This window comes from Motacilla alba, chromosome 11 (assembly GCF_015832195.1).
Source record: "Motacilla alba alba isolate MOTALB_02 chromosome 11, Motacilla_alba_V1.0_pri, whole genome shotgun sequence".
Lineage (NCBI taxonomy): Eukaryota > Metazoa > Chordata > Aves > Passeriformes > Motacillidae > Motacilla > Motacilla alba.
Genome location: NC_052026.1, coordinates 8,669,012 through 8,690,810, shown reverse-complemented (window position 1 = coordinate 8,690,810; position 21,799 = coordinate 8,669,012). Strand labels below are relative to the sequence as shown.

The following is a 21,799-nucleotide window of genomic DNA, read 5'->3' as shown; positions in this document are numbered from 1 at the left end:
TTTTTTTTTTGCAGGAGAGTGTCAAGAGCCTTCACTGGAATTCTAATTTAGAATCACCTCCTTCTGAGTCAATGTCTAACACCTTTCCCCAGCTGAATATAGAGACAATGCTTCCTTTCTTCAAAGGGGTTAGGTGCTAAAATTTTCTGAATTTGTGCTTTAAAAATACAGAATTATGATCTATTTGAAAGTTCTAGAGGAAAGTTAATAAAAATGCAGTAATTTTTTTTTTTTTAGTTATAGAGCTATAAAATTTGGAACTACATTTTCAGATTAATAAATCAAAACCAACCCTGGACAGTCCCCATTCTTGCCATCCCTATGTCCTCCAATTGTTGCTATAGACAAAAAAAATCCAGTAAAGCATACAATTTTAACGACTGCAAGCATTATTCCATTACTTGGCTACAGCAAAACTCAAGTCTGATGCATAAAACTCAAGCCTCATGCAACCGCAGTCCTGGAATTTTCTGTTTTCTCCGTGTGTTTCTACACATGCATTAAAAACACGTGAATGCATGTACACACCCCTCTCTCTCTCTACAGACACACATACAAAAATTCATGTTTATACAGATATAAATCCCATACATACATAAAATCCATGAATTTGTCTAACCATACAATTAACTGACTCATAATTCTTTATCTCATGTCCTGAGTGCAATGTTCTCTCATCTTTTTCTTTCCCCTTTACACAGCTTGACCACGGCTCTGAAGAGCCTCTTTCCCTGGAGAGCTCCATCCCTCACTGGGTGCTGCACTGCAGTGGTGCTGCACGTCCTTGCTCTGGCACAGTGCAGGTTTGATGAGTGCAAGGAACATTCTAGAATCCCTCCTCTAAAAGCCTTTCCCTCTCCCCACATTGCCCCCAGGCAGTTCTTGAGCTGAGGAGGACTTTCTTTTTTTTACTCTGTATCATTGAACTCTCTGTCACTATATATTTTTAAACAGTAATTGCATGTGTTTAATAATGCAAAGAAAAGGAACTGCAAGTGCAAAGTGTCCCAATTGATGTAATGGTGAATTTGGAATTCTAACAGCCATGAAATTGTTGCCAATAAATTATTCATATGTTTGCAATTTTCATTACACTTCATAAATTATTATGAAAACTGATCTTCTGTTCCAACTCATTTCAATATTGTTTCCAGCATAGAGAATAACAGTATTTACAATCAAAATTACTATTAATGACAAACATAAAAATACATTTTAGAAAACCAACCCCATGTCCTCCCTACTACCCATCTATTCTTGCACTCCAATAATTCTGAATTACTGTGAGAATTTTCAGACATGAAAATCTGTTTCAGGTAATGGAATCTTCTGGTAACCTGAGGCTCAAGGCTCCTGAAACTCCTATTGAAATTACCAAAATTTCATCAGCCTAAAAGACAGACCAAGTTGCTGCAATATATCCATCCACATTTGAAAACAGGAAGTGTTTTTTTTAAAGTAAACTTACCAGACATTTCTCAGCAAAGCACACAAACAAAATAAGCGCAATGATGACTGCAACAACTCCAAAGGAAATTCCCAGTTCTGCAGTTCTAAAGAGAAGAAGAAAGCACTAAAAAAACCAAGTTTATTTTTCTTCAAATAGCACTGAATAACCGTAACATCACACAGGTTATGGTTGCTCTGTTGCACAATCAGAGCTTTAAGAGATTCTGCTCCTGATGGCCTGAGCCACTGCCCTGTGCATAAAACCACATGGAAACTGCACTGCCACAGCCATGAAAAACAATTGTGCCATACGCTTCAGAATTACCCATCATCTGCTTTCTTGGAGCTGTGACTAGCAGCTCAAAGCTGCCTTCTTGTAGCTCTACAGAAAAGGATCACCGAGCACAGTTTAACCAGCTAAATCCCACTTTCCTACTGCTCAATGTCCTTACAGCCAACTGTTCTTATAAAATAGTATTTCTTACTTAACTGACCTCTTCCCTGTGTGTGCTAAGCAAACAAAATATTAAAGAAATATTTCTATTTTATTTTCATATTAACATCTTGGTTCTTATGCCAATAACACGAATGCAATCCTTCATCATGGGGTAAACTAATGTATGTTTCTTAAATTTAACCCCTTAGGAACTCCAAAAAGTTCTGAAAAGAACCTCCACATATGCTTCATTTTAGTTGTTAGTTAATAGTAATTATAAATAATTAAAATACCAGCACTTACTTTGGCATGATAAGCATCTGGATCACAAATATACAGAGGAACACAAAACTAGCACACGCAAAGTAACTCTTGAGTTTCAGAATAGGAATGGTGCGGTACTGAAACACAGAGAGCAAAGCATCAGGGTCATTTCAGGGGTGGTTCTTCTTAATTTTATTACATTCTTGTGATGACACATACATACCGGTTTATACTGTATTATTAAAAATACAGTACACAGAACAAAAGAAGACCACCACCAAAAAACCCAATCATGTGAACATCGTTCAAGAAAAACAGCCCAGTCCAAAGGATAATTTCTAAATTTCCAGCCTAGAGGGAAATCCAGGCAGTATGTAACACAGCACTCCACAGACGCCCATAGTCAAAAATCCTTATCAAGAAAGGACATACACAGGAGTAAACCTAAAGTGTACATGTACAGACTCACACCAGTAACTACAGCCACAGCACAGTAAATTGAACAGCAGTTATTCAAACAGAAAAACTACACTGCACCTAACAAATATCAGCATTATATCTACAATGAAACAGCCACAGCAAACAAAGTGTTTTCATTATGGATACAGAAATCTTTTTGTTTTTCCTTTCCTTCTTTAAATCTCATTACTTTAGAGGGAAGTTGTTTATATTAAAAAAAAAGTTATCAAACTCCCACTATCTCCCTTACGGCAAGAATTTGACCACAGATTAGAGACAATCTTATTTAAGCTCAGAATTTTCATTCTCAAGGAAGAATGACCAGTTCAAACACTCCTGAAATCTGCTTTCCGTTAGTTACCAGAAACCTCTTAGGATGTGCAGTCACCTCCAGAATCCAGTTTCAGAATGAAAAGTTTCAAACATATTCTTATGCTGCTCTGAAGGGCAAATCAAAGACCAGAAAGGATTATTTTGCTCTTACCAACCTCTTTTTCAAGACCAGGTTCTGCAAAGATCAGTGAGAATCCACAGAAGTCATCTGACCTGCCACACCACGGACTGCAGCCAGACAGAGACAGGGGTTACCAGGAGCACACAGGGCCCAGGACAGGACACACAATCACCCTGCACCTCAGACCCCACAGCCACTCCCAGCACACTGATGCTTCTGCAAGGCCTTCATGTTTCATAGCAGAACAGAGCAGCAAAAAACTAACGGTTTTACTCATCTGACAGGCAGATCCACAACACTCACAGACAGTAACATCTGCCAGCTACATGAAAAATCTAGCTCCAAACCTTCCTGAAGGCTTACAAACAGAAGATGTATGAGAGGGCTCACAGCCTCCAAAAATTTCCCCTAAATAATATCAGACTTCCATTCGGAATACCTGAGGTACAGCATTCCAAGAATTTAGATAGAAGAGTTTTTCTTCTGTAATTCAGTGTTTTAGGAATTTGTTAGGAATGTAAATATTGTATTTTAAATTAAAAGAAAACCCAAACCACCACCACTGCCTACATTTGTCTGCTTTTAAACGCAAATGCAGTGCCAAAGGAATTAGCTGCCCCTGACAGACCATTTGCCTTCAGTGGACCAGACAGCAAAGCAAATTTATTACCCCCAAAACTGTTTTGACGTTATATGTAGTTTTTTGTTCAGGACAGCACCCCATCTCATGACACTTCTTGTTTTAATAAAGAAAACTTTGAACAGCAAGACTGATCACTGGCTTTTTGCTAAATAATGCATTAACACGCTCATATTCAAATTAAATAATAAAAAAGAAATAAAAACAAAGACCAAAAAAAGGGCAAGACAAAAATCCTGATAATTTTATACATATATTTTATATCTAGGCTTAAACTGAGAATGCAGATTAATCTCAAAGAAAATACGAAGAATAAATTAAAGTACTGCATACGTAGTTGAACTGAGGCCTTCAATGGTTGACATCATTTCATCATAAATATCTTCCTCTATCCTTCCCTTCTGAGATGAATTTCTGAGGATAAAAAAAAGTCTGTGTGACAAATGCTACTCAGAAAGAAGTAATGCATACAAAGCACACTTTCTCAGCACATGGTGGGGCAAGCCTCCAGGCAAAACTTAAACCAGAATGCTCCAAACAGATTAAAAAATACACCCAGGAGCACTTTACTAAGCATTTCTCTAGTCACCCAAATCATACATTTTTTCAAGACAGCATTTTGACAAACTGAGGGAAGGTTCACAAGAGAAAATCAGCTCCTTATTTAGCTCAGTGCTACAGGTACCATTGACAATTCTTATCACATTGTAATGGCAAACATTAATAACACCAACCAAACCCAAATCCCTCCACTGCTCTTTAGGGCTCTCCCTTCCCAATTCCCTCCCACCCTGCTGCAGCCCAGCAAGCAAAATGCAATCTGAATGACCAGGGGGGACAGTAAGACAAGAAACTCCTTTTAGAGTCTGCTAACAATAACAAACATGAGCTGAGAAATCTTCCAAAGGCCAAAGATTTAGCTTAAACTTCCTAAGGCAGGACTACCATACACACAGTGATTAATCAATCAAAAGATCATATCCTTACAGCACACTGAATTGCAAGAGGAGCACAGGAGCACAAAAAAAAAGAAAATAAGGTACTTGACAAACCTATCAGAAGTTCTCTGGCGCCCAGTAGAACACAAAGGTATTTCCTAAATAAAATAGGAATTAAGAACAAGTTACACACCCTTTGAACAGCAAACAACTATGGGAAACAAACATCAAGAAACTGCCAAAATCATTTTTATTCAGAAATAAAAGAAATCAAGAACCATTCTCAAACAGAAATGTTTCTAAAAATCAATACTTTCCAGCAATGTTTGCTGCTTTAACAAGTGAGGAGTGTTTTCTGACAAAAAAGATTGTTAGACCTTCCCTCATTTTTCTCTACACACCAAAATAATTAAGCAAGCACCAGCAAAGGCAAGCAGACTGGAAATGACTTGCGCACATCTGAATGGATGGATAGATGCTTAGATTAAAAGTTACTACAGCTGTGGCTCCAGGACCACACCTGAAATCATGCACATCGTCTACTCCCAAATTTCAGAAAGGGGAGATGGAAGGAAAAATTAGTTTTCTTATATTTTAAAATCTTAAAACCTTAAGAATTCTTGATCTTAAAAATTCTTCACTGATAAAATCCAGTTGTCGGGAGAGCACGTGGAGGGACTATTTATTTTCCATACATTTCAATTAAGTATTGAGTGCATCTACCTGGTTTTTTTTTTGACAAAACCACATGCACCAGGCAGGACCTCAAGATGGAAAAATAATAGGGAAAATAGGTAGTTTTGCTTTGAGGATATACTGTGATTATAGCACACTAAGAGGTCGGCAGTGTGGGAAGGGTGAGGGTCTGGCAGAAGGAGGTGCTGCACAGACACCCCTCAGCTGCGCGCACACTGAACACGAGCAGACGCGCAGCGGCTCAGGCCCGTGCAGAGTTTCCCAGGGCAGGCAGCAGAGCAGCGTGCAGCTGCGGGCTGCCCACGCCCGGGACCGCTGACCTTCCTGCGGCGGCCCTGCGAGCCCGAGGAGTCGCTGCTGACGCTCTCGCGGTGGCTCAGGTGCGCGAAGGGCCGCGCCGCTCCCCAGGACTCCAGGTAGCGCGTCATCCGCACCGACGCGCGCATCTTCAGCCCGTCGTTCACTCGGGTTTTGGGGAGGTGGTTGTTGGATAGGCATTGCTTGGACTAACAGAAAGAAAACACGCTCGTGTACAACACAGAAATTCAGGCAAATTACAAACCGCTGAAGCTCTGTGTGTTAAGACTACACAAATGTCGCCGTTTTGTAGGGCTCTGGACACATCAGCAACACGTCAGCCAACCTTAATTCCTTTATCTCGTTTAATTAAGGTGAGCTAAAGCAAATCACAGCACACACAATTAATTGCTTCAGCTGCCTTTACCAGACTTGGCTTGCAACAGTCAAATCCAGGTTTATGTACAGTGATGCAAGGGCTCTTAAGAACAGATACAGTTCCCTTGCAGTCAGCACTACAGCAGGGGGAAAAGGTGCCAAACTCCTGAGCTGGGGTGTATCAAAACAGTGGTTAGAAGATCCCACAAATTACAGACTCTACATTAGATTATATCTCTGTCACAGGTGCTGACTCAGGCAGTACAGACAGTGTGCAATACCTTGCAGAACTACAGAGAAGCTAAAACTACAGAATCAACCAAGACATCAATGACTGATAATTCTCTAACATTTCACAAGTATCTTCAAGGGAGCAGAGACCATTTTAATAGACATAGGTCTTCATTCTGAGAATGTGTGCTGTGTGCAACTGGAAGAGGGGAGTTCTTGTTAATTAAAAGTGGCTCTATGCTGTTCCTTCCTGTAGAGATCAGGAAGGAAAGAAATTTCTCATCTGCATTCTTCTTCATTTGGAACATTTTACTCATCAACCACAAGCCAATTCAAAATAGCAATACTCCAGGTGTTAGTAGATACCAAGCTCTAAAGGAGCAACCCACGGTTGCTAACGTCACACCCTGAATAGAAGGTGAATCGTACTTCTCAGATAGCGAGGAAGATGTCTGATTCTATTTTACAGGGAATATTTTAGCTGGAAGTGGCCACATAATACAGGTATTCTTTCATTCCTTCGTCCTCATCTTTTGAGCTGGGATTTTGAGACACTTCACACAAATACAGAGTCGAATATGAGTGTTTACTCTAAGTGGGTCACTAAGATGTTTCAGCATAACACCTATTACCTTCAATGTAATAGGCACGTCATAAAAAAGCAGGATGTGCATTCAGATCAGAACTCCCAAATCCAAGCTACTCAGGTGACTCACACCATGCTCTAATTCTGTTCCTGAATGAAAAAGCTGTATGAACCACAGAAACCTATGTACTTGTGTGTATACACTTGAATAAATATATATGTTTAAAAACAAATACATACCCTTGGATCGACCACTAAATAGGTTTTGATATTCATGGATTCAAGGTAAGGATCCCTCAGGTGTCCATTCCCTTCTTCCACTTCATAAGCTTTGCCTAGGTGATTTAATGTTGCTTCAGTGATGTGCACACGGCTGAGAACAGAGAAAGAACAAGAGACCCAAACACTCACAGAAAGGTCACATCAAGCATTTCATTTACATTTCAATGGCCCCTGCTGACATTTCTGCTTTTCAGACATCCCCTGCTTTGGCAGCCAACTGAAAAATCCTGCCAGTACTTAAAATTATATTTGCAATCTTTTACTATAGTACATCATTCATAGCGAGCGTCCCAAAAAACACTTCCCATAATGAGACAGTATTGGTATAAAATTAAATTGAAATAAGCAGGGAAGTAAATGAAACAAGAAGAAATGTGATCAAAGGAGATCTGATGACTCACAAGACAGGCAGGCTCACAGGCAGGTTGTGAGAGCTGCAGGGAAAACTCATGAACAAAACCCAAGCAGGGACTGCTTTGTGCTAGAAATGCATGAGGGTGCGGGGAGACACGGAGTCTGGGAAAAGAAAGCTGGGGAAGGTTTTTTGTTAACTCTGAGGAGAATTCTGAAAGTCTGCCTTTTCTGACTGAAACAATCCGAGGAAAAGGCAACACAGCAATGACAGCAATGCTTCTGAGGAGACAAGCCAGTATTTTTCTGTACCTATTCACACTTCCCCTTAAATGTTACTTCACTCAGCATCTCAAATCACATATTTCCACATACTTTATGAGTAATATCTTTCCATATAATTTCTCAACAAGAGACTGGAGGGATTAATAAAATAGCATTTCTTAAGTTCTATTTCTCATTCATCTTCCCATGCTTTTCTCACTTTTCTTTGGCACAGAGGGGTTAGACACTGTCCTACAATCCATTAGCTCAGGGCTGGGAAAAGCACAATTCCAGAATGGAAACTGGCAGTGTGCAGCACTGCTGCCTAACTACAGAGAGCAAGGGAATCACTGTTCCATCCACCTCTCCTTCCTAAAGCCGGACATAGGTTTGCATGAAGGTAATGTGTCCAAGACCTGAAAACCACTGGCTGTAGCTTCTAAGAAGGAAGAATAAAAACTTCCTTAGTGCTTTTCAAGCCAACAGTAAGAGCTGAATTGCAGAGGGTGCCTGCTTTTATCTGTGTACTGGTAATCTTCTCCAAAAAAATGTTTAATTGTTACCTTGACTACACACTTCTGCAATTAAGGTGAACCTTCAAATCTGAAGTTTTGAAGTTTGCTCTGAAGCATAATTTTCTTCCACAGAGACTGGGGCATTCTGGGTGATGTCTGTACCCTGAGCCTTAAAACACAGCCACGTGCTGCAGCAAGTGTCCTGTGCTTTTGCCTTTACTCCAAAAAGCAGTACGTTTGTTCACTACCCACCATTTTGAATTTTATCAAGCTTCCTCTCCCTCAAATCATTCACTGCCTTAGGACATTTCCGATCTTACTGCAAACTTCTCTTCCAGTTAGATGCCAGTGATCTCTCAGCAGTTACTAATTGCCCACTGGATTCCAGGATAAGCACATAACCGAGAGCTGCTCTCCCAGGCAAGCTGGAGCACGCACTGCTGCCCTTGCTGTGCCAGGACAGAACACCCAGCACACTGTGCCCAGTTTCCTATGCTGACAGCAGAAAAACACATGCTGAGCTTTCAGGCATTTACACATTAGAGAGAATTGGTCATAAATGCATTTTGGTTTTATGCTACTCCTTTCTGCTTTAGTAGAGTATTAGTGCTGTTATGAATGTAAGTAATTTTTTAAATCACAAGGAAGAGGAACAAGGTTATTCTGACACTGGACAGAAAATACTTCAAAAGCTAGAAGCTTCCCTGCATCCCCTTTAGAATTCCTTCATTTACAGAAACTCAAAATAGATATGCTTCCTATTTTAACCAAAACCTCTGGCTGGCTCCTAATGACAAAACTGCTTCCAAAGGAGCAGGACTGGCTACCATTGGAATGAGGAATTCCCAACAAATAATTCCTTGCAGAGCAGGAAAAAAAATACCTCATAACACTTGCATAAAGAATAGTACCCCTTCCACCCCGTCAGGCTCAGTCTTCCACAGGGGGAAGGTGTTTCCTCTGGCCAGTTTTGAAGCACAAGATGCATGAGTACTACACAGCTATAGGTAGAGGAAGTAATAAGAAAAATGTTTCCGGATCAGCATGAGAGACTAAACCAGCTTAATTCCTTACCAGCTTATCAACTATAAACCTGACAAGCATACAGGAGCAATCAGGGTTTTCAAGATTAGGCAAAGGTCCTAAACGTGACTAACAAAGTGTGGTTTTGTGCCATATTCAGAGTCATGCTGTTTGTTTTACCAACAAAAGAAACTTTACAACTCCATATTCTTGTTTAATCACGCTGAATCAACACACTAAACCCTTCAGCCTGGCTGGTGGTGTCACTGTTAACCAAGCTCCAAGTAGTTTTCTTTTTGTTTCAGTCACCAATGCAACAAAGTATTTTGATATTCTTATCACTTAATCACCTCTTATCACTTAATAAACCCCTTTAATTTTTAAGCTACAAGCATATACCTAAAAGCTGTCTGAGGTATAGAAATAATAAGAAAAACTATAATGTCACTGGTTAGAAACACTTACTTAAAGAAAGCAATTTGCACAGACTACCACGACACAAAAAAGTCATGGTCTGATTTGGAAATGAAAAAAGAATAAGTCCTATAACGGCCTTTTTTTATTGTAAACTACCAAAATAAAAAATAAAAAAGAGGGTATCTTAGATGAATTCTAATCTTTAAATTTAACTTAGAAAACAGGAAAATAATATACTTTCCTAAACAAAGAAAATGCAAATGGTGGTGGTTTTGAAAAACATTTATATTTATTCTGTTCAATGAGTGTCTTAAAAGGCTACAAGAGACCAACCTCAGCCCTAATCCTTGTATCACTGAGCACCAGCACATGGCAAGTTATATCCTAGCTCAGCCACAATCCTCCCATTCAGCACCACTCCCTTCTCTTCCTTCTGCCCATGGCAAATGCACAACAAACAACAGCTCCAGACTCTCCTTGCTGGGATACTCCCCACCAGGATGCATTTTAATTTCTGAGTTGCTTGTGGGGTTTGAGTGCTGGGGGTGGTGAATGTAGAGCTGATATAGATCAAGTGGAGCTGATCGAGGCATTAGCAGAAACACTGGGTAAAGACAGCTTGGCCTTGTTGACCTAAGGAGCACAACTGTTCTCTAACTGAACTCACAAACCTAGAATTACCCCTGTGTACAGCATGGATTAACTAAGTCAACATAATGCACATGTTTCTCCCATGAAGGGAAGGTCAAGAAGCAGTCTCTTGCCTAAGAATAGAGTTTTATAGCTCATTGAAAACGCAATCAGAAAATACGAACATTTTACAGCTCTGCTAAGTACACATCTGTCCTATTTCCACCGCCCCAGGTGAGGATGTGTGTCATGGCACAGTGACAGACCCGGCCCCGGCCCCGCACGGAGGGCACCCCCGGGCCCGGGCCCGGCCCCGCACGGAGGGCACCCCCGGGCCCGGGCCCGGCCCCGCACGGAGGGCACCCCCGGGCCCGGGCCCGGCCCCGCACGGAGGGCACCCCCGGGCCCGGCCCCGTGCGCTCGCTCGCTCACCCCGGCACTCCGGCAGACTCCATGCGGTTGGCCAGGGACACGTCGTGAGACCACACGTCGTACTGCCACTTCCTCAGGCCGATCACCCCGCACAGCACGTTCCCGGAGTGGATCCCAACCCTCATGTTGATGTCCACGCCCGTGGCTTCTCTCACCTGCCTGGGGAGGCATGGGGGGTTAGAGCAGACTCGTCATTTTATCTCCTCCTCCTGTCTCATCATACACTTGGGGCAAAGGCGAGACAAACTTCTGATCAGAACTATGCAACTGCAGCTAATAAATACACTTTGAATGTTGACAAGAAAACTAATTCTTTAATTCAATATCTGCACAATATCTATATTTTGAACAGCCTTCTGTGTAACACTTACTTTATTGCTTCACACATGTCGAGCCCCATTTTAACACAGTTCCTGGCATGAACCGGGAGGGACACGGGCAGGCCTGACACACAGTAGTAACAGTCTCCCAGGATTTTTATTCTCATGCATTCATTCTCCTGCAAAATTACACCAAACATTTTTAACAGGAAAAAATTAACTGCAAGTAGGCTAACAGCTCCAAAGGTGCTGGTTTGAGAAAGTCAGGCTTTGTTTAATCCTTGTGTAAACAAAGTTTACTTCTTTTTCCCCACATCTGAATGCCGGGACATTGCTCACTGGAGAGAACAAAAATGACCACTTTAATCCTTTCTGAAATAAAACCGTCTTGCTAGTTTCTTGCTTTTTTCTTGGAACTGTGTGAAGCTGAAAAAACTATAAACAAAACCGTCACAGAATTTACCATCTAAAAGATGAAATCTACTTTTAATCTTCATCTGAATTATGGGCATTTTTCCCTCTGTTTTTACATGGCAGCCTCATAAGTAACAGTGGAGGTGTCATAAAACCTCCCAGCACTGAGGGAAAACTTAGAAATCCAGATGCCCAACCTGGTAGTAGTGCAGATGCAAAATGGGGTTTTTTTGCTATTTCAAACTGAAGAGGAAGCCGGCACACACTACAGTTTGCAATTGCTAATAAAAACCCCACAATACTAAATGGTAGCAAAAAAAAATTTTCCTGACTGTGCAACAGAGGATACTGCTGCCAATGGCTGGCAGGAGAGAGCAAAAAGTCTCTGATACTGTCTTTCGTTAACACTTTACTGAAGAATTTTAACGACAAAGGTTGCAAGCAAGCCAGGGCTGATTCAGCAAGGCTGTGTAGTGTTTGACTGATGAGCAGAGATGGCTTAATTTGGGCCAGCCAATAGCTCCAGCTGTTCAACACTACCTGCTGTGGGAACACAGTTCCTAAATCAACTCCAAAATCAGCCCAAATATGTGGCAATTTCCCAACCTGAGCTGTTCTCCCTCATCAGTTAAAGCCTTTAGGGAACATCCATCATTCTCCACATCTTAATCCACCCCGGTGGGTTCTGAGCAGTGCCACAAGTGACAAGCTCAGAGGGATCGGCAGGGAAAACCAGCCCTGGATTAGAGCTGCTGCACTTCAGCATCCAGCTCAGTGTCCAGCTTAGCCATCAATTTTTATTAGGTAAATTGGAGCTTGCAATATTTGTACATTATGGAAAAGATGACAGAATACTCCCTGGCAGAACAAAAATAGCACAAAAAGCAGGAACCTCTTCTCACAGCTCAACCACAGAGTTGCAAAAGACCTTGACTCACTAAATCCAGACGTTTCAGTGCAATTTGCATACAGCAGTGAGAAAACTCATCACTCAAAATCTAGATTTTTTTCCTATTTTCTGTCTGCAGAACAGTTACAAAACCTTACCAAATGTGTTTAACCTCAGCTTCTACTTCAGCATTAAAAGAAATTTTGCCATTTGGCAACTAACATGACATAACTCAGTCTGTCTTTATAGCTGCTTCACAACAATGCAATTGCAATAGGTATAGTATAACTTTTATTTGTCAGTACTTAAACACTTAACAGCAACTGAATTCAGATAAATGCAAAAATTAGCCACGTAATTTAGTAAAAAAATATTGCTAGCATCTTAGTCATGTTTTAATCAGTGGTATATATAAGAATTTATTCAATGATATCCACAGGGGTTTAATTACAGCAATTTCACTGCTCTGCTACATTAATAATTTTAGAGTTTTCTAACTTTTTATGGCAAATTTTTAGGATTTCACAAACACAACACATAAACATGTAGGAGATACAGTCCCTGTAATGTGAGAACTAAAAACCTGAGTTTGTGATTACTGCTGCAAAAAATTAACCTCAAGCAGCACCTGGAAGCGGTAACAATTCCTGCCAGGCTGAAGGGTCAGTATTGAGGGTATGTCTTAATAAGGACCATTTTAAACTACTCCCCAGTCTTAAACTTTTTGTAGGTTTCCATTAGTAACAGGAAGCTTTCTTTAGTTCACTCCTGGGCTAAAGAACTCTGATGACTCTGAATTTATGCCTTTAAGTGTGTGTCTGAGAGTTCTCCATTTGTGGAGCCAAACAAACCTTCGAGCTGAACACAGCAAAGCTCCTCAGTGGAGTTTGTACACAGAACCTCCTACAGCCCTGCTGCAATCACTTACCACCATCAGGCAATTTCCTAAATGATACAGATAAACCTCCACACCAAAGAACTGGAATTACAGTAGCAACTTGCTACATTTCCCATTTTTGATTTACATTTTGTTTTAATGTGATTTTGCCAGTTAGCTTTAAAGCAAAAGCAGTCTTGCCTTCCTGACTTGAGGACTAGCAGCCAGCTATCCTGTTGTCCAAAAAAACTTCTTTTTCCAAAGGCCTTTATCCTACAGCACAAACTGTAAACCTACCTTTGCAATCTGATCAAACTTTCCAAAGAGTTCATTCAGCATCACTACAAGTTCCTTAGGAGAGCAGTCACTGGCAAGGCGAGTGAATCCTACAATGTCTGCATAAAGAATGCTAGACAAGAGCAAAAGGAAAAAGCAGGGAAAGAGAAATATGAAGATATGTCAATCCCACAGTCAGCATAACTATTGAAATGCATTTAACAGAAAACACCTCTCTCCTCTTTGGGAAATGACTCCAGCAAAAAGGGTTCAAGTATCTCCCCTGATTTAAAAGACAGCACAGCAGTTGAACACACAGTTATCTTCCCATTGCAGGAAAGAAGCTCGCTCCAGCCTCAAAGTCTGCCTTCAAATTTTAATTTCACTGGACCATATGTATCTTCTTCTGATAAGAATCCGAAGTTTATATCAATAAAATTATTTCTAGGGCTTTCACTTACCTAACATTTTGGTGCCTTTTTACATATAGGCTGTGGAAGTTGTTGTCATGCATCTGCCTGTTATCATTAGTTTCCTTCAGTCGCTCAATGATTGCCAGCTTCATTTCCATAGAGATATGAGCAGGCAGGATGGATAAAAGCAAATTTTCCTAAAAAGTGGGGGGAGGAGTAATTGTGCAAAATTATTAACACAGTAAGTCTGAAACTGCAGAATTATACTGACTGCAAGAAGGCATTAAAAAAAAACCAAAACAAAGATATCTTTAGTCAAATAGTTTTTGAGTAATGCATGTCAGGTTTTCCAGAAGACATTTTTACATTGCTGTTCTCCAAATTATTGATTTCACAATTATGTTGCATATTTTTTCTTTTGTTCCTAGGTGTGACATTCCATTTTAACCATGAAATGCACACACAGAAGTGTCAGTATTCAGTACTACATTTTCTGGATAAATTACATTTTATTTTGTCCCCTGATGTCAGTGTTGTGTTGGCATTGTCTGATAAAGGTTCTGTAAAAGCTTATGTTTTGTGCCTAACAATCTATTCAGTATTAAAAATATTCGTAAATTCTCAAATGCTGGAAAAGCAGCAACAGATACAAAAGTGTCAGCTGCATGCTGCTGTAGCTAACCTGAAGCAATGCCCCTGAAATGAAGCCTTTGGAACGGAACTGGAAACAGACTCCTCCAAACCCACTCCCATTGTTTGACTACTCAGGGCACCCTTTTACACTGGCTCTCGCTCAAAAGCCCATCTTTCAAAGAAGACCCTGGTAAGCTGCTGGGCAGAAGAGGATGACAAAAAGAATACTTTGAGTGAGGAAGGGCTCTCCCACCACAGAGATGGAAGAGGAAATGTTGTGTGGAGCAGCTACGAGCAGGAACTTTTTCAGACAATATCAACAGCAAGATTAACACATTGTGCAGCCAAGTAAACCGCTACATGCTGTCCCCTGGGACCAAGTCCTTGTCCCCTTTCCCTGGCTACCCAACGCAGCCATGTGCTGGAAGCAGTGAGCTGCCAGGGTTATTTAACCAGTGCCTGCCCCCAAGAAGAAGTACCCTGGGATCACAGTGGGAAGAGACAGTTGTTGAGCATCAAGTACCCTTCTACACAAGGTATAGGCAGCAGTTTAGCTTGAGACTGATGCCAGAACTAGAAACACCTCCTTCCCCTCACCTACTGTTTGGGTACTGGGAGAGTCAGCCCTGGGAAAGAACTTAAACTGACAGCAGAATCCCAGGGAATATAAAAGGGCCATTTTTAGGCTGACGCATCACACAGTTTTCAAGGAAGCAGTGAGCAGCCCTGAACTGCAGTTCTCACATCTTTTTCACAGAAAAGCTGGTGGTAGAAAGGATAGGCAGAATTGCCTGACAAATTGCAACATGGTTGAAAACAAAGCCTTCCATAGACTTAAGCACATTTACACTTCGAACAAACAACCATTAAAAACAAAATCCTAAAACCAAAATCTTGAACACTCATGGAAGTGAGTACATTGCCCAGGAAATGAGAGCACACTGCCTGGTAAGGTGATCAGAGGCTTCCCCAGCAGCTGCGTGGGGAAATTCTGGCAGGGCTTTCATGGAGATTTGTTGTCTCATCTCACAAGATTAGCATCAGAGAACAGATCGCACTAGCAGTGTGGCATTTTCTTCTTCCCGCTTTGATCAGGTCAGTCACTTTTCAGCCCCTTCTTTTTATCTAATAACTGTTGGGCCAAGAACACGATACATATCAGCCTTGTAGAGCACTTCTTAACCCTATTTATACCAGGAAAGGTGCCACAGTTTCAGCTTTAGTATCTCTCTACAAACCTTCCTCAGTAAGAAATTCATGCTTTTTATTCTTTGAATACCACTGGAGTTTATGGGAATAAATATTTTAATCTAACATGTGATTTCTTTTTCTCCCTTCACATCCAATTTTCTCCTTCTAGCAAAGTAAAAATAGTTTGTGAGACAATAAAATATAAGAACAAATAATTCTTTAGAATTCAATGCAAAAAATGTGACCAAGGGAACTATAAAACTAACTGCTAAAATTACCTTACAAGTAATTTCAGGGCATTAAGGATATGTCCTCTTAAGTTATCTTAGCCAGTCCCAGGAACAGTTTATTCTAGGAAAAAAAAGGAACTAAAAATGACTGGCAATTACATTCCTGTTGCAAATACTGTGATTTTCATGTAGACAAGTCTCAGAAAACAGCTTCCTCCCTTTAACTTCCTTCTTTTGTTACAAATGGCACAACTTTTATTTTTGACATTAGGTGGGTATGTCAAAAACTGGACCAAGCCTTTCAACATGGATTAGTCACCAACCTTATGAATTTTTGCAGACTTTGGAAATGAAAACAAGCAATTCATAAGATGAACTAGCTCACTCACTTGTTGCCTCTTTTCAATCTTCAGTTTCATTCGGACCTGAATGCACTTTAAGGTGTATCTGTACAAATCCCACGAAGCCACCTGCATTTGGCGTTTGTGAAATGCACCCATGAAGTTGCCACAAAGGAAAATTACAGCATTGGCAAGGAGCTGCACAAGAAGAAAAATATTTACCTACTGCAGGGCAGTCATTGATACTTCACTAACACACATATTAGTCCCATAAAACGCAGTAAATCCCAGACCATGTCTCATTTCCTCTTACCCCATCCCATAACAAATCATTGCTGTTACCCAGGATGGACCTGGCAGATGTAATCTGACTTTCACAGTCACAATAATGAAACAGAAAATGCTATGCTCTCATTTAACATTTATTTGCAGGCACCGGTGTTTGGTTTGTGGGAAAGCACTGCACAAACTCCTGCATCAGCATGCTGTGTGGAGCCTGGCACACGCCTGCCCGGAATGAGCTGGGGTGCTCCTGTGAACACACCCTGCTCAGGAGTGCTGGGAGCCCTGAACGCAGCAGGCTGCGCTCCCAGGCCCTCTGACACCCCAGGGCAGCAGTGGCCCTTTTGATCCACCCTGTGGGCAGTGCCTGATGAATGTAGGTAGACCCACCTGAAAGAGCACAGGTTGGGAAGAGTGACTGTGACTAAGCTAGGCATATTTTTAACAGCTTAGTTTAAAAATTAATTTAACAACCCTGCTTTTTCCACTTAGGTCAGAAAAACAAAAATTGCTCTGCAGATTTAAAAATTTGCAATTTTACAAAAAGCCCTAGAGTTTTTGGGCCCAAGCTCCAAATCCATAAACTTGAAATATCAATGAAACTTTTCTCAATAGAATAGTTATGCCAAAAGCAAAGGGTAGCTTGACTTGAGTATTTCATTATGTAAGCAAGTTATTTCCTTACCTGAAATGGAATGCGTTCCTTATTTCCTTGAGATGTTACACTTACCACAGTTAAAACAACAATATGGGAGAGAGCAGAAACAACACTAATTATGACAGCACCTCTCATCCCAAAGGGTAGCATGGTGTAAACTGTGAAGATTATGAACAGAAAGAATGGCACCTTTGGAAATAAAAAGAAAAAAGAAAAAATAATCACACATACATGTTATTAGGTAAATGCCAAAAATCCTTCCAGAAACAGGAGCAAAGCAGTGGGATTCTTGCTCAATTTCAGGCTGAACAATTAGATATTTATGTTTCAAAAGACAGGTAAAGCCATAAGGACAGTGGTAGTTCTAAGTGTTTTGAGGGATTAACAACTATAGGTTCATAGACAAGATGGGTTAACGTGACATATCACCTATAATTTTTTCCCTTGTCCTTGCCCTTTATCCTGATCTTATCCTTTACAGCTGGAGATGCACTTCGGATGCACTGTGTACTCACACATCAGGAACAGTGTGTTGCAAGGCTAGCAATACTGAATAGAATCAGATTTCTCACCTGTTGGAAGATATTTTTTTAATTTTAACAGCACCCAGTCACATGTGTATGTTTGCTTTATGTTTGATAAAAACAAAAAATCCAACCAATACTTCCTGGTCCTCCCACAAAAGAATAACCTTTATTACCACTAACCACATATTTAGCCATATTTAGCTGCACACATTTTATAAAATGCAGAACTGAACTGCTCCAGATAAGTGGGAAGGTCTGTAAAATTTAAATTCATATTTATAGACTTGTTACAATTGTCAGCTTACATATATATACATATATATGGAAACTAACAGCCCTGATCAGAGGAATATATTGCAGCATTCCTGGCTCAGCTCCATCTCATCACAGCGACTAAATTGTGCCATTCCAGACAAGAGCTTCCTTCGAGGAAGTCTCAAGGTCCAGTCTGCCCTTCAATATTTTCCCAGAATAGATAGTTTGACTGGGACAGCAATAATCAGAAAAACAGGCAAAGAAAAGTTTTCATTCAATGAAAATATTTTTCTGTGTCTATCTGACTGGTTTAACTGAAGTAAAACCGTTTTTTCTGCCACATTTGCAACCCCAGTCACACAGCGTTCTGAATGCTGTGTGATAGTTTTATAAGCACATGAAAAGGATGGACAAGCAAGGGGCACACCTGCCTTTAAACAGTAGCTTCAATTAGTGATAAATTCATAACTTGAGGTGAAAGTCTGAAATAAATCTATTCACTTTCCAAGTAGGGCGTCCTTATATTTTAGACTTAAAATCAATATGAATGAATTATTACCACATGACAACACCACATTGGCTTGCAGCACTGAAAGCACCAAAACCAAATCATGCTTTGTTACATATTTGCATTTATAGTTAAGATCAATACATTTGGGGGGTGGTTCCTAAGGTAATAGGCGCTTCCTTATGTTAAAAAAAACTGAACAGCAACTCTAAACGTACAGTGCTGGATCCAGGCCATAATACAAACCAGATTTGGGTTGTTTAACTGATAATTTATATCTTTCTTCAGTCAAATAAAGAAGGGAAGGGGCGGAGTTCATAAAACAAGATTAAAAGTCATTTTTATTTAATTAAAACTCTTCTGCTTGCATTATGAGATCTTAGGAGGAGTTTCCTACAAATTATGATATTTTTGGCTTCATGAAATCACCCATCTTCTGATCAGAGATAGCAAGCAATGAAGTTTAGCCACACCCAGCAATGCCAGGATGTGTCATTAATCCTTATTGTTCACTTCACCTCTCCCACTTACTTAAAAACCTGCTCCCTAGGGCACACCCAGCTCTGGAGTCTTTTATACATTTCTTGAACACCTCTTTGACCCAAATAAATTAACAAAGCAAGTATTACTAACAAAAAAAATCAGAGATTAATTAATAGTAATTAAGATTTAGTAAAAATCCTACATAAAAATCCAATTCGATTACATCTTAAAGATGCAATTCCCACATAGGTTTATGCAATTATCCAATTTTTTCACGGAACTGTATTTTCACTATAATCCAGAATACCAACTAAAATTTGCAACAAATCAGTGAAGCCAATTTTAAAAGTTAACCTAAATCTGAGAGGAGTTGTTACACAGCTACAACATCCTGAAAGACTAAAGCACACAAAGACATCCACAACTGACCCCCAGTCCTGCGCAATACCTGAATGAGCACAGCGTACCCACCTGCTCCCACAGCTGATAGTCAGCTCCTGTTTCAAAAAGGGAAACGTATCCCACAGTGAGGAAGCAGAGCCAGGCCATCACCCCGAAGAGCGCCAGCCACCTGCGGAACAGGGACTCCATGCACAGCAGCAGGTACATGACCGCGAACACGGCCAGCGCCGCGCACGCCGCCACGACGAACGCCAGGTGGGAGTGAGCTTCCTGCAAAGGCAGAACAAAGGGTCACGGCTGGAACAAATGTCCCCTTCAGAAAAATGAAAAATGCATCTATACTGCCCTGGAAACAGCTTAGACCCCTTTGAAATAAGTTAACCTGGGTTTTTAAGTAGACAGCTGTGGCAGCATGGACGCTTTCTGATATTCACACATGCAGAGCTAATACAATAAATACTATTATAGATACTCATTCTACCCCAGTTCCACCGTTATTATTTTCCAAACTAGCTTAAAAGGCAAACCCCAAACCACTAACTTCTAAGTACACTGCATCTATAATGCAGATGTACCCAAAGAAATGGATTTAGAGTGCAAATTTTGCTCAAGAGGAGTGTAACGGTGCTCTAAGATTCACAGAAGATAAATTGTTAAAAAGAGTGTTGCTACTTTTCTTCCCTTCCTAAGAAATAAAAGGTAAAAGAGATACAAGTGCAATTGGTAAGATTTGATTTGCTGCTAAAGAGAGACTTGAAGACCCTTTATCATGAAGCACAGTGTTTGGAAAGCAGAGTTAAAAGGCAATGAAGGATTATAACAGCTACTTTACTACCTTTTTACAACATTATCTTTAAATCAACTCCTCTTCTTACCAGCTGTCAGCTGGGCTTGTACAACACCAAATTTCTTTACAAAAAAAATCAAATTACACTACACAACAAAAAAATCTTTAAGCTGCATCTTTTCTATGCCTATAGGATCACCGCTCTTTGCTAACTAAATATTGATTCCACTGATCACCCATTGTACTGGGAGGTTCTTCTTGTGTTTTTATTAACAAAAATAAGATTTTTAAAAAAAGGAAATTAACATCTACAAATATTTTAAGAAAAAAATCCCCTCAGGAATAACCTGATGAAAAAGTCACCAACAAGTGACTTTTTGGTGACAACAAGTCACCATAATATGAGAAATGCAGGACATTTTAACGTCTGTTCTTGTTCCTTCCTTGGCCCTTTTAGTACTTATGATCATAGCTAGCATTCAGTACAGATCAGGATTTGTTCCTAATGTGTAGAAAGGAAAAACAATCCTTACAGTAATTGTGCAGGTGCCACAATCTCTCCTCTCTTCCCATCCTTTCAAAATCATGCACAGTAATACATGGACAGTCACTTGATACCTTTCAGCACTGCAACTTTGACACCATGTGGCTCAAAATATTATATAGCCAAAAAGGTTTAGTGTGCTGTCAGAGTGACTCCTTATCCTCTCTGCAAACACTGAACACACACACACACACACAAAAGAAGTTTACTCACAGCAGTAATAAAGAAGATGATGATTAGAGTAGTCCATAAGAGGATGGCAATGAAGAGCAGCAGCAGCAGGAGGGGATGCTGCTGGCTGGTGTAGCGGTACTTCTCGTAGAGCGGGTCTGATATCCTGCCCTCATCGCTGTCGTTGAAGAAGTATTTCCCTTTAGCTGGCATCTTCTCCCAGGCTGGCTGCTATTTCTCTCAGTTCCCAGCACACACAATGACACAGCTGAAGCCACTGCTTCAAAGAGAAGTTTTGTCGTTTCGCTGCTGCCTCTGTGATCTTCAGGCACACTGAGTAACCCACGTTCTCTGATTTTACTTCTCATGAGCATCAACTTCAGATTTCCAATGCAATCAAAAGCAGGAATTAGCCTCCCCAAAACCACAGGCAATTCATCATCAGCACTAAGCATGAAGCTCCAGATCAGCTTGCATTGGTGCAGACAGGTGCTTTTGGCATGAGGTTTTTTTAATTATTACTTTGCAAGTCTCAAACTCCTTTCCATAGGCTTGAATCTCACTTCCTGGGATGAATCCTGTAGAGAGACAGGATTAGTAAATTCATAGTGAATCATACACAGTGTTCCCCAGGGGGGAGGGAACTTTCCTTGAACTTTCTACCTGCATGCTGTGACCAGTGAGCAAGAGCTGCTGGTGGGTGGGAGCCCAGGAGCCTCGTGCGTGGGCAGAGCTCGCCAGGGGCTGCTCTGCTCACCTTGCTCTGGCAGCTCAAACATTTTCATATACAACTGTGCTACATGGGGTTTTTTCCTTCTGAGCAAAGGACACAGCTCCTGTGAGCCTGTTGTGTAAC

At 40.7% G+C, this 21,799-nt stretch overlaps 1 protein-coding gene across 7 annotated transcripts in view; it reads right to left on the bottom strand.

Moving 5' to 3' along the window:
• ADCY7 (adenylate cyclase 7) overlaps positions 1 to 21,799 on the bottom strand; it is a 60,458-nt gene that overhangs the window by 11,421 nt on the left and 27,238 nt on the right. For all 7 annotated transcript variants that reach the window (XM_038147925.1, XM_038147927.1, XM_038147923.1 and 4 more), the window contains 15 exons: positions 20,986 to 21,521; positions 19,511 to 19,711; positions 17,294 to 17,455; positions 16,375 to 16,524; positions 13,980 to 14,128; positions 13,540 to 13,651; positions 11,114 to 11,241; positions 10,743 to 10,901; positions 7,069 to 7,201; positions 5,657 to 5,842; positions 4,755 to 4,798; positions 4,036 to 4,116; positions 3,097 to 3,169; positions 2,189 to 2,286; positions 1,469 to 1,553 (listed from right to left, as the gene is read on the bottom strand). In XM_038147925.1, the coding sequence (XP_038003853.1) occupies positions 1,469 to 1,553; positions 2,189 to 2,286; positions 3,097 to 3,169; positions 4,036 to 4,116; positions 4,755 to 4,798; positions 5,657 to 5,842; positions 7,069 to 7,201; positions 10,743 to 10,901; positions 11,114 to 11,241; positions 13,540 to 13,651; positions 13,980 to 14,128; positions 16,375 to 16,524; positions 17,294 to 17,455; positions 19,511 to 19,711; positions 20,986 to 21,156 (1,932 nt within the window). In that variant the 5' untranslated portion in view covers positions 21,157 to 21,521. The remainder of the gene's footprint in view (positions 1 to 1,468; positions 1,554 to 2,188; positions 2,287 to 3,096; positions 3,170 to 4,035; positions 4,117 to 4,754; positions 4,799 to 5,656; positions 5,843 to 7,068; positions 7,202 to 10,742; positions 10,902 to 11,113; positions 11,242 to 13,539; positions 13,652 to 13,979; positions 14,129 to 16,374; positions 16,525 to 17,293; positions 17,456 to 19,510; positions 19,712 to 20,985; positions 21,522 to 21,799) is intronic.